This window comes from Lepidochelys olivacea, assembly GCF_965140295.1.
Source record: "Lepidochelys olivacea isolate rLepOli2 genome assembly, chromosome: 2".
Classification (NCBI taxonomy): Eukaryota; Metazoa; Chordata; order Testudines; family Cheloniidae; genus Lepidochelys; species Lepidochelys olivacea.
Window position 1 is genome coordinate 267,897,888 of NC_140412.1, and position 13,516 is coordinate 267,911,403.

A 13,516-nucleotide genomic window follows, 5' to 3' on the forward strand; every position below is an offset into this window, starting at 1 on the left:
GAGTTGGTGACACTGAGGGAGTGTTACTCAGCAAGTGAAGCTGACTAACACTCCCTGGTGGCTCCATATTCCCCACAAAAAACAAAACAAAAAAAGAGACCAAATGAGGTCAGGCAAAGGTAGGAAGGACCAAGCCCCAGCCAGCTGTGCTTACAGTGGTGGGGCACTACCTCCTGCTAGTTGACAGAAGGTGGTTTTGAAACCAAGAGGCAGGCAGCAGCTTGCATAGGACTCACAAAAGGAAGAGGAGAGAAGCTGTTAAGGGCAGGATGAAGAGAGCAGCTGTTTCCCCACCACACAGAACACTAGGCCTTGACTTGATAAAGGAACAAAAATAAGAGGAACTCCATGCGGGGACCTGGCGAGGTTTCATTTGGGCACCACTCCAGGGCTTTAGGATCCAGATGCAGAAGGTGCATAATTGAGTTTCTAAAAACAGCCCAGCCCAATTTCTGCCCCTCCCCTTTCTTCTAATTCTGCCTCTCAGCCTGATTTGCAGCAGTGCTCAACACCCACAGCTCCCAGTTGGAAGAGTTGCAGATGCTCATGATGGCTGGAAATCCGGTCACTGAGCTTTAGATCTCCAAAGCAACTTTGCCAACATTACAGTATCCACAGGAAGTAAGATTTACCCCCATCTTCCATATCAGGAAACTGAGGCCAAGATACAGTAAGTGACTTGCCAAAAGTCACACAATCAGGTTCACAGCTGGGAGTCAGGACTCAACTTAGGTTCCAGTTTGCTGTTCTGCTCACATAGTTCCTCTCTGCTCCCTGTAGCACAGGGGAAGCAACTCCTGGTGAGAAGCAGCACCAGTGACGCTGAAGGAAACATGACAGTCCATTCTGCTACCACCCAGCCAAGCACACCACAGGGCAGAGGATTGTTACACTGTCAAACGAGCTCCCCAGATTAAGCCATTTATACAGCACCATCAGTGCACAGGGTGCGTTAGGATCTAAGCGAGATCCCCATGTCACAACTGCATTGTATTCACTGTAGAGGTCGGTCCAGAGAAGAGGGGAATATGGAGGCTGAGTGACTGACTACACGTAGAGCTGGAGATGCAAATACGGCAGGAGAATGCATGTACCCTGCTCCTGCCTCTGCCCGTGCCTTATTTACTCAGCAGCAGCCTAGGATTTAACCCACCATCCAAAGAACCGGTTTGTTTCCCAGAAAAATATCAGCCCCCAAAGAAATGCAAATTCACACTGGTGCCAAGGTTGAACATCTAGAAGCTTTATTTCAATCCTTTACAATAGTAAGAATCACAACATCAAATCAGGAAATGTTGCTAATGGAGACACCAGTCTTGTACAGTCAACAAGGAGGGTGAAACAAAGGCAGAAGTAAACCAGTACGAATTCACTCCCTGGCGTCAGTACAAGGGGTTTGCACTCCCCCTCTAGTATTCTACCACCTCTCCCAAGTAGCTGGAGTCTCAGCCTTTACATCCATGCAATAATCTCCCCCCTCCCGATTATAGGATAATGTTGTATCACTCAACATTACAGCAACAGTTGGCTGCACAGTCGCTGCCAAAACTGGACAGCTCTGTGCTCTCCTCAGTCATTATGGTGCATCTCATGTGACGCGGAAGGAGCCTCTGCATAATATTCCTACAACACAAAAATGTTAATACTTAACCCTTAGAGAGCATCTTATACACACTAATCCTACCTCACACCTCCACTGGGAAGTTACTATTATTATCCCCGTTTTGCAGATGAGGAAACTGAGCCCAAGAGGTTAAGTGATTTCCCAAGACTACAGAGGGAGACAATATCGAAGCCAGGATTAGAACGTTGCTCCTAGCCCTGTGCTCAGAGCATACCTGGCTCTCAGTCCACCCCGCTCTCCTACTTTCCTTCTATGCCTTTTCCACCATGTACCTATGTTAAGGGATTACTGAGCCTTCAGGCAATACCAAATGCCGGAAAGGGAAGTCAGCAGAGGGCTGGAATAAAGGAGTCTTGACTGATCTTACACTAGATGCCATCCTGTATTAAGTGAGACTTTTGTGAGAAGGAAAATATATATATATTGTAGCTAAATTGTCAGTGGCAAAGGGCAACAAAAGGTGGAGGATGCTTTCCACAGCTTTCTTCCATAGTTCTACATTTATCTTGGCTTCTACTGCTTGTCAAACTCCTCTGGGAAGCGAAGAATCTTCTTGTGAATCCCCCCCCCCCCGCCCCATACACAGAAACTGCCCTTGGGCGGAGTGACAAGATGGGAGAGGTCACATCTTTTATTGAACCAACTTCTGTGGGTGAGAGCAAAGCTTTTGTGCTCTGTGTAGCTCAAAAGCTTGTCTCTCTCACCAACAGAAGTCGGTCCAATAAAAGATGCGACTTCACCCACCTTGTCTCTCTAATATCCTGGGACCAACACGGCTACAACACTGCATATACTTGGGCAGAATGACATTTCTTCCACCCCAAAAAGATGACACTTCTCCAGCCAACTAACCAGTTACTCTTCCTACTGAGCCTTTGCACAGTGGTCCAACAAAAGCTAAAGAGGTCTTGGCATTTTCTTTCCGTCACCTGTGGTGGAACATGGGGCATCCTGGCAGTTCGAGAATCTGGAAGACACCGAGTTCTCGTGTCGGAGAACAAAATTCTGCTCAGAGGGCACCAAACACACAATGGTTCTAGTCTAGAGCCTCATTCACGCTGACGCACTACTCTGTGTACAGGGGACGACAGCAAGGATCAGCACAGAGAACTACACTCACCTAGCAGTAAGGGACCAAGAATGACAACAGGAGGCACACTCAGGCTGTAGCCCAGCCTGTGGGGCCAGGTGCTGCACAGCCCTGGAACAGCAACGGCCAATGCAGCCAGACCATGCAGCCTCCTGCTGTTGTGGCCCTGAGTTGATCCACCTGTTTGTTTGAATATCCTTTGTTTTACAGTATTAAAGCCCCACTGAACTGTGTATCTCACTGTCAACTAAACAGTCCCCAGGCACTGAGCAGCCAGCCATTCCCACCGAGGCCCTGCCTGCACCCCCATGCCACATGCTGGTGTGTGAGAGAGATCAAGTATGGAAGGTGGAACCAAGAGTCATCACAGAAAAGGAACCTCCAAGCTCCTGCAGGAGTCACTTTCCAAAGAGCCTATTAACCTCACCTCTTAGCCTTTCACCGCATCAGCCATTACAGACATCTCAAAGCCAATCCCAGCTTTAATCACAAGCCCAGAAAAAGATTCCTTTTCCCCCAAAGGTAAGAGTTGTCATGGCCCTAGGACACACATTCCCCTCTAGCCTTGCCATGGCTGCAATGGAGCTACTCTTGCTAGCAGGGTGGATCCCCATTTCCAGCCCATCACACACTGCCACGGGGCTGCTCTGCTCTGAGACCACAACAGCAGGTTGCTTTTATGCCCCATCCATCATGAGTCAAGTCCACTGTAGCCTAAAGCTTCCTGTCAGATGTGCTTACGAAACCCAACCTGACAGCCACCAGGGAAAAGAACGCCAACCCCAGCCCACCTGTCCCCTGGCTGTACCAAGCCATGCCAGCTTCTTGCAGATACCTGAAACCCAGGGAATTCCTTTGGTTTCTACAAGGGCATCTCAGGCCAGGAACATTTACATTCAAGCCACATTTAATTCAGACTCAACTCACCACTTTTCAAAAGGGAATTTACTACATAGTCCTAGGATCAACCCTAACAAGAATACACACAGATCGCTGGCATTATTCTACATCCTGCCAGTTGAACCCTGCCCAACTGGCATCCCTAATGTCTGGGAAGAGGAGCCTGGCTCACGAGAAGCCTTCCGTTTTACATGGGTCATCTGGAGAAGATGCAGCTGAAAAGAGAGCCTCTGGCTCCTTCAAGCAGTGCAAGTCAACACGGCTCAGAAGCCTTTCCCCACACGGGGGCCAATCCTGCTCCCTCTGGAGTCAGTGGTTGACTGCAATGGAAGCAGCATTGAGCCGTGAGAGGTAACAGCTCATGAGTTTTCAATTAGTGGGTCAATGTCCCAAATATTTAAAGGCAGACCAGGACTAATGGGATTTTCAGCTTCTCGGCGAGATTTTCCAACCTGCTGCAGAATAGACAGTAACGCTTCCCGCAGCTTTCATTTTCAGGTCTCAGCATAACTCAGCGCTTGCTCCCATCCCTCTACATAGGAAACCAGAACCATACCAACCACACACACACACACACACACACAACTATTCCCAGGCTAACAATACTTACAGCTATTTCTTTAAAATAAAATCAAAAATTCTTCGTAAAACTGACGCTGTCCTAACAAAACCAAACTGGTGTATCTGGATCTAGTCTAAGTCACCTAAAGACAGGCACAATAAATGTTAGAGAGAAGTGGCACAGAAGCACAGAGAGCTCTTAGCGTTCAGCTGAAACCTGTGAGAGTTTGGGACGGTTTGTGCACATTTAGAGATAGGCCTTCGCTCTGCTGCAGACCAATTCATTGGAGAAAAGCAATCAAGAGGGATGAGGAGGAGGTAAAACTTAACTCTTAGCAAAACAAGTTTTTTTCTTTCTTTTTTTGCAATCTCAGAACATAAAGTGCAATGTTGCTACCTGTCTTCCTATCATGGCCCCCGAACTAAACACTCGCCACCCTGTGAAATCGGTAAAAAGGACCATCAGACACATCCTGCCTCAATGGCTTTACTCTTCCCTGTGGTCTCTAGCAGCATGAAGTGAAAAGAACGTGGTATTTCTGCTTCCACCTCTCTGAGTAATTCAGAAGAAAACAAATGAACGTTGGCCATATGTATCTGGAGCACATGGCTGGATTTTACAGCAGTGGCTGGAGTCTGTTATCAGCTACTCCCGCACAGGTACCTCGCTCATTAGTGCGCATTTCTCAACTCCTGGGTCTGGAGGGGAGCCCCAAGCCTGACTTCAGATTACCACCAATCCCAGCATCTGGTGTTAAACAGGAATTTAGCTGGGGCACCACACACCTGCAGACACAGGACTGAAAAATTCTCTTTGGGTGATGTGCACCTACCCTACTGCAGAAATGTGCCAGCCAGTGCAGCCCTGTCAGGTCTCCTATTTCAGAGCAAACTTCCATTATTGCTTTGGGAAGCAAAGTCTGTGCCTTTTCCTGTTAAGGGGATTGACTCTTAAAACCATTTCTCTGGTTCAAATACCCCCTTCCCGCTCAATCCCAATTCACAGATTTAAAGAGATCTTGTTAGAATTTAGTAACAAAACGTAGGAAGCATCAGAGAAGGGGCAGTGATATATACCGGGAGGGGTACATGCAGGTGGATGGGTCTTTCTTGATGTTCATAGAGATCTGAGCCAGCACCTGCAGAGCCAGAGCGGCTGTCACAGTGCTTCAGGGCATCACAACACAATTCAACCATTTTACCCTGGGAGGGTGCTTGATATTGAATAGGTTTCTCCTCCCTTACTGAGGTAGCAGGACAGCAAGTGCAACTGTCTATGGGGCCACCTCCTAATCCACCCCACAGGGAGCAATCTTTCAATGGATGGTTTGGCTATTACTGGCTTACTGGATATGGTGCTGCCCTGGCTGCCTCTGGTTGTGCAGCCTCAGCCTTATGTCTCCAGCGTCCATCTCTCCAGAGCAAGGTAAACATTGCAGGAAAGAAAAAAGGTTACGAGAATCTGAACCCCCTCGGGATGGACCCTCAAAACAAGCATTGAAAGATGTAAACAACTATTTGGAACTTCCAAGCAAAGAGAGCAGGAGAATTTGATGAGCCCAGCAGCTTCTCCCTGGTCCTAGGGTAGCATGCGTGTGGCATGAATTGGAGAGGAAAGGTGGTAGTGATGGGGAAGAGGGGAACAGAGGGAGTTTTATGGAGAGAACAGGGTATATATAACAGCCCCTTTCAGGTGCAAATCTGCATTGTTTATTCAATTTCGTATTTAGTGGAAAAAGCACTTACAAGACTAGCAGACCACTTGGATGCAAACTATTACATTTTAATGCCATTTTATTAGAAATCATGCAAACTTTAATATAAAAAATACAAGTGCAATAAGAATCTTTGTGTGTAAATACAGATTCCGGGTTATCGTGTCACTGTCAGCTTCCCAAAGAGAAATATTCCCACAAGCAGAGGAAGCTGTGGGCTCCTCTCCGCCCCCCATACTTCAAATTGGCCAGCCCCCTTAGCAGACGTCTGTTGTCAGTTAACTTTGATCCCTGTGTTTTGTTATTCTGCTTTTTGCTTTAAGTTAGTTTGATGACTCAAGAACACCAGATTTTTTTTATATACATTTTGTTTCTTTAGTGTCATTCGCAACATAAAACAAGGAGCTCAAACCACAATGGTGTGTGATCTCTTGACAAGCCAGGGCTGTACCGCCTTCATATTGTAAGCCTGCCTACTCTGCCCCTCCCAACCCTTCACAGACATTCAGCTCTCCCTCTCTGGCTCCCTGAATGGGAGGCGGCTGTTCACTTCTTCCCCATCCTAGCCTCCCACCAGATTGCATCTAGCCAGGTAATCTGTTGACCCCTACATTTAACATTTGTTAAAAATAATACATATCACACTGGATCCCTTGCATCAGAACACACACCCTGCATTAACCTGCAACATATTGTTTGAAGCAGCTTCCTGACCTGATACCCTGACCCTGGCCTGATACCATGGCAAAGAAAAAAAACGATCAACAAACTGTCTGTGGCTATTCAAGTTAATAAATATACTTTGCGCCTTTTGTTAATCCAACAGAAGCAACTACAAAGGTGCCAGGGCATCCTCTAGGGCTTGGTTATTTACCCCGATAGGAGGTTCTCTAAGCATCCCTTTAGCATCGCTTGTTGCAGTCAATACAAGGCTTGGTTGAACTGTTACAGTAAGAGATTTTTTTTTTTAGCACATTCTTATGCCTTTCCTTTCAGACATGGCTTAATTACATGAATTTGCTCCATCATTTAAAAATATTTTAAAAAACAACACAAAGAAAAACAACAGTTACAATTGCTGGATATGTCGATAAGAAGCCAGCACTGCAGCAGCGGTTAATGTCTTTATTCCTATGGTTAGGGAAAGAAGGAAAGAGAAAAGGAAACTTAGCATGGTCATAGCACAATAAATCATCAACACTTCGTCACAAAAAAAAAATGAAACGGTTAAAGTCAACAGTTAAAACAGCCTAATGTGTGTGTATAATATAGATAATCATTAAATAGGAACAGCAGAAACTGAAGCAGCAGGAGGAAAAGTTAACAAAGAGAAAGATCACAGCTTATCCCCATTAACTCCGGCCTGGCTTGGGCCACTCGCAGCACAGCCCCACCACTTCCGCCCAAACGCAGCAACAGAATGAGGCTTGGCGCCCTCCCCAGAACGAGAAGTGGCTTTAAGCACATGTTTAGTCTAGAGCTCTCCAGCTGCCTGTCCCTAAGAAACACGTCATTCAGACTCATACTGATGTCCTCCTAAGAGCAAGAGGATTGGAGGTGAGGAGAGGATCACCAGAGCCTGAGACACACTGGGGAAGGTAGAGCCACTGTCACAATGAAATGAACCTCAGATTCCTGGGCCGTATGGGCGAACAACTACATTGCCCTGCTGACAGACAGCACCACTGAAAGGGAAGCTAGCCCTGCTAAAATGCTGTCCCCTTCCCACCTAAAGCCAAGTGCCGGGTTAAGGGATCCAAGCTGAGTTACTCTGGGAAGCACATGGGAGGCGGGGTGGGTGGGGACAAGTCACAAGCCTTGCTGAGAAAGCACCGCAGAAAGGTCTTCTGCATGGGGAGCCGGCTGTTGCAGCGGTGACGAGGAGGCGATGGAGCCCAGGCTCTCGCTGACGGACGTGCTACACCAGGGGGAAGTGCTGCTGGAAAGGTTGGGGGATTTGGAGACGATGATGTCCGCTCCGTGGTCCGTGCGAGCCTTAGCCTTCTCACGGAACATCAGTTTGTGGGATTCAATCTGCAGCGACACAAGGGGGTAGGTGAGATGGGGAGAAGGGGAGGAGAGAGGGGGCAGGGGAGCGGAGGATGATACCATAATGTCATCATTAGATGCCTGGAAAATAAAAGGCAATTTTCTTCATTAAAAATAAGGCAAAATATTGACAGAAAAATGTAACTTTAAGCTTAAATCTGTTAGATCAACGTCCACAGGCTGCTCCGCCCCTGCTGCGAGTGCTCGCCCCTCCCCGCCCTGCTGAGCTGAGAAGAGAGGAAGGCACGAGCACTTACTTGTTTCTTGTATCTGAGTGCCGAAGCTCTGAATTTCCCTTTGGTCACCACCACCCACAGCGGGCGCAGTCAGCCCTACTCCATTCTCCCGCATTTCACTGCCTGCCTGGGACGCTGTCACGTCTCCATTCTGAGGGGCCTGAGCCAGCAGCGCTGCCTCTTCACTCCCCTCAGGCTATAATGAAACAAGGGGGTTGGGGAGGACAATGCCGTGTCAGTAGAAGGATGGGAATGAAATGGAGTGAAATGAAGAAACTACAGTCAGGGTGCCACCGAGAGCCCTCCACACGCACCAAGATGGGGGGTGGTTAGAAATGCAGCAGAGAAGCGCTACAATCAACTCCCTGATTTCCTGAAAACCCACCTGTATTGAGCAGCTCTTCAATCAGAGCAACATCTGGCAGCAACGTGCTTCAATAACCCACAACCCCAGCCAGCCTCACAAAACCTCACTGGCCTCCTGCCACATCTCAGCTAGCTAGTCATAGCCGACACTGAATGAGCGCTCATATTATTAAACATCTAGTCATTTCCATGGAACACGCAGTACATTCACATGGAGTACCAGGCTAGCAGCAAGAAGACTGGAACAAAGTGACACCATCACCCATGAGAAGACTACCAAGCATTACCCTGTAGGATTAAAAGCGAAGGGACTTGTGAAAATAAGTAATCTGAGTATATTGCAATGAGACAGTCTCCTTGATTTGATTGTTTCTGTTGCTTATTTGCTTACTTGCCAGATTAATAATCCACAGTGGATCCCACACCCACAAAGGCAAGTTAGCACAAAAGACCACATCCTTGCCATACTGGCTGAAGCTGGTCTGTGGTCATTTGGTGCAGCTCTTCAAGGGATAGGATTCTGTTTTGTGGCATGTTCTCCTTAACAAGGGTGATCCTATTTGGAATTGCTGATTTCCAGTACACTGCTCTTGGGAAAATGAGTTTACACTGCTAAAATAGAGCTGTGGCTTCTTCAGGGGAATGCAGAATTATCTGGAAAGCCCCTCAGCAGATGTGACTAGCAGCAAGGGAGGGGGCTGAGAAAAGACGAGACACCATCTGGAAGCAGGCTGTGCTCACAGGAGCAGAGTGAGCACTGCAGACAGAACTCATCTGTACTGTGTATTTTCTGTATCGAGGGGTGCTGTGGATGGTCCTGACTAACAATGAATGCACTCCATGATACTTCGGCCACCATCCTGCTCCTGCTCACCATGTTCCTTTGGAGAAAGCCCTTACAAAATGGGTTCCTCAAGCGGCCAAGGGAATGCATTTGGAACAATGATTTTGCCGTTTCCTTTCAGAGGATCTGAGTGGGGGCTGAGAAATCTTATTGACTATAGGTATGGCCATTTCCTACACTGCCTAGTGGGGCTGCAAATCTAGCAATAGCTGGCAATTCCCCACCACTCTCGTGCAGCCTCGACAGACAGTGCACCCGTCTGACCCCCCTTTCTGGGGTTTAAACCCACATGAACACAACCATAATTTTGGTACCTAGATAATTCTGAAGGAAAACACACAGAAACTTGCAAGGTTCCCACCTCTACACCACTCTTCTGCAAGCAGAGCAAGACCAGCTGTCTTGCACCTAACACCTTGACAGACCACTAGAGGGCGGTTACAGTCAGAAAAGTACCTGTGATTTACTGGTTTAAACAAGGTCTGACTCCCGAGAGCCCTGTACAGCCCACAGAGCTATAGATGAACAAGCTGGACAGTCTAGTCTGCCTCACACACTGGCAACAGAGTTAGATCAGATCTGACAGCAGGATCAGTGTTGAGGGAAGAGGTACTAGGCACGCTAGGCTCTCGCACACCCAGACGAATGTCCAGCTCTGACAGGGAACTCACAATGCAAGCTGGATGTGGAGGTGACAGAGACACGATCTATGGAACCCAGCACCACTGGACAACACTGGCCATCAGCAAACAACCCGAGTAGAATTAGTGTCGAGTATAAACAGCTGGAGCAGCCTGGCATAAAGTAGGACAGGGATCAGATTCTAACCCCTACCCTCACATAGCAGCTACGTTTATACCTGCTTAAAACCATCTGCCTGCTAAAGTCGGATCGTCTGGGAGCTAAAATTAAGTTTAAAGGATTCAAAAATGGAGGAAACATCCTACTTGTCCCTCAATTAATATGGTCGGCAGTGTCTCAATTTTAATGGGGTCTATTTGTATCCTTGTGTGTGTGTGAATCCTGCCATATCTGCTGTTATCCCAGCCCCTCCACAACCTCCCTGACTGCACGCCCTTTGGAACGGGGACTGTTTATGATCTTGTTGGATACAGCACCTACCACAGTGGGCCCCAACCTACATGGCCTCTCGGTGCTCCCACAACATAAATGTCAATCACGAACAAATAGGATTGAAACAATGGAAAGCGAAAGCATTTGGAAGGGGATGCTTTTCTCCAGTGCTCTCCCCAGGGGCTGAGGTGCTGCTGCCCTTTGTGCTGGAACACCGGATTCCTTCCCATGCCATAGTGCTTAGAACTAAACCTCTGGTGCCAACGAATCTACCCGAATGTGTGAACTCCAGCTCCATTCTCGTGTGTATATGGCTTGGTACATTAGCCTGCACAGTCATAATGAAGAGGTCATCTAAATGGGGGTGATTTCCCACCCCTAAAAGCAGACGCCTCATGGCTGTAGTAAAGCTGAGAGATGCACCAGTGCAGTTTACAGAGCTGTGGCTGAGGGTAGTTTGATGTCCTTGTGGCGGAGAAGTGCTGTACCAAGATAGCATCCCAACTCTAAAGCAAGAATTCATTCTTACAGTTATCCAGAGAAAGGGTTCAGAGCTAGGTTTAGTATGAGGTTAACCCCACCCATGGAGGATTCTACCAGACAGATAGATTCCTTGATGTAGTAAAATGCGTATTTACAGCCCAGAGCACACTGATCTCAGCAGCTCTGTTTGGGAGAGAGCTTCCAACTAGCCATTCCAGTTGCTCTGATTGGTGCAATAACGAAGTTACACAAACACTTAGCCAGGACGAGTGAGCTGGTATTCTAATATCACAATGGAGGGAGCAAAAGTCGGACACAAGTCTTTCCTCTCACCCATGCAACAATGGATCTGATTATAGATCTAGCCTAAAAGGTTAAGCCTCTTCTCAGACCCTCTAGAGGGAGGGAGACAAAATTAACCAGGCTGCTCTCTCAGAGCAGTAGTTCTCACGCTCTGGATCGTGACCCGTTTTATTGGGGTCGCTAGGGCTTGCGTTAGACTCACTAGGACCCGAGGCTGAAGCCCGAGCCCCATTGCCTGGGGCGGAAACCGAAGCCCGAGGGCTTGAGGCAAGGGTACGGCTCCAGCCCTACATGGGATCGTGTCATAATTTTTGCTGTCAGAAAGGGGTTCCGGTACAATGAAGTTTGGAACTGCTGCTCTAGAGACATGTGGTGGGACCCATCTAGAATGGATACTGACATGGTTCAGAGCTCTCTCCCATTTAGCCCTTCCTTGTTTTCTGGATTTAATGACAGAGTGGTTATGGAAGTGATGCTGGGAATGAGTAAATGGCCACAGGCTGACTGAAGGGGGCAACTGGGATGCATTAGCAACAAGACAGGGAGCTGAACTGAGCTCAAGAAAAAGAGCAGAATGACACATACCTTCATTGTGCCTCCTGCTGGCACGTGTCCCACATTGTCCAGAGAGCCCACTTTTGCCTGCGCCTTCTCCTTGAAGTTCAGCTTCTGGTTCTCGATTTTGACATCTCCTCCCCCTGGAACAAGAGAGGTGGATGGAATTCATTATTGGTTTCAGAACAGGGGAGCACTTGGAGCAGAGTCTGACCCAGGACCTCCCTCCTCCTCCTGCTCCAAACCCACCCCCAGAGTTCTGCGTTAAGCCAATTACTTTGTAGCGTGTAGGGTGGAACAGTGCATTAAGTGTCTCAGCTTTTCACCAACTGAGGCCTGGGCTCAAATCTGATCATTGTCAAGATGAAAGCTGGTGAACTCCACCTCTGCATACAAAACCACAATACAAGCAAGCATGAGTTCCAGAGTCCAACCCTGGAGATGCCCCTGTGCAGAGAATGCTGCATGTTAGGACGGGTATGTAGGAGGAACTGCACATTACCACCTTCATTATACCAGAGGTGCTTCCAACTCCTCTCCTCCAAAGGAGGACAGTCAATCCACGTTTAAAATGTCAAGGTCATTTCTGATCGCATCCTCTAACTTCCCACTCACATACATGTGCAGACACCTCTCCTTCCATGTCCTTTGACAACCTCATCTCATTATTTAAGTGGATGCTTGCAAGAGATCCACGACCCGATCTTGGTGTAGGATTTTTTGACTCCCTTTCATTCGCTGCATTCCTCCACTAGTTTATCTAGTTCAAAAAAGACCTAGATAAGTTCATGGATGATAGGTCCATCAATGGCTATTATCCAGGATGGGCAGGGATGGTCATGTCCCTAGCCTCTGTCTGCCAGAAGCTGGAAATGGGCGACAGGGAATGGATCACTTGATTACCTGTTCTGTTCATTCCCCCTGGGGTATCTGGCACTGGCCACTGTCGGAAGACAGGATACAGAGCTAGATGGACCCTTGGTCTGACCCAGTCTGGCTGTTGTTATGTTCACTTATTTTCCATTCCCTCTTCATCTCCATCAGTTGCAACTGTAAAACTGCATCCACTAATCACTGTTTTCTAGGGCAGGAAGACCTGCGGTCTAGTGGTTAGCATTTGGCACTCTCACTGCCACAGCTTGGGTTTGATTCCCAGTCAGAGAAAAGTGACTTTATATTAAAAAACCTTCAATTATTCTTCACTTGCAATTTAAACAAATCCAGACAGGCTCCCATGACGCTGCATGAACAGATCAGAAGGCCTCCGTCTGTCAGCAGTGCAGCCAACAGCACGACCCATAGAAGAAGGAAATCCTCGCTTTACCCTCTTATGTTTGATAGTGCTGCACTCTGCTGGAGGGATGGAAAGAGGCCCAAAGACCTACTTGAGATTTGTGGCAAGTTCTCAATGAACGTGGGAGGGCTGCAACCCCCATCAAGTAACAGGGGACGTGCAGTGTATTGTTCTGCTTCCTCTAACAATTTTATTAGAAAACTGTTCATATAGTGAAACACTGGCGACAATTTCAGCCCTCCAGGGACATCATTAAATACATAAGCTCCTCAGCATTTTAAAAGAATTTCTGAGCTTTGCATGGGTGAACGGAATCCTTTCTGGCCAATGGATTTTATCCCATCATTTTGGCCACACAGAATTGCTTTAAAATGTGACATAACAGATAATTCTTGCAGGACTATTGTGTTTTAATCAGCCCT

At 47.6% G+C, this 13,516-nt stretch overlaps 1 protein-coding gene across 3 annotated transcripts in view; it reads right to left on the reverse strand.

Moving 5' to 3' along the window:
* Positions 1-1,222: 1,222 nt before the first annotated feature.
* MAP4 (microtubule associated protein 4) overlaps positions 1,223-13,516 on the reverse strand; it is a 282,495-nt gene continuing 270,201 nt past the window's right edge. For all 3 annotated transcript variants that reach the window (XM_084620175.1, XM_084620174.1, XM_084620173.1), the window contains 3 exons: positions 11,831-11,943; positions 8,197-8,371; positions 1,223-7,924 (listed from right to left, as the gene is read on the reverse strand). In XM_084620175.1, the coding sequence (XP_084476301.1) occupies positions 7,920-7,924; positions 8,197-8,371; positions 11,831-11,943 (293 nt within the window). In that variant the 3' untranslated portion in view covers positions 1,223-7,919. The remainder of the gene's footprint in view (positions 7,925-8,196; positions 8,372-11,830; positions 11,944-13,516) is intronic.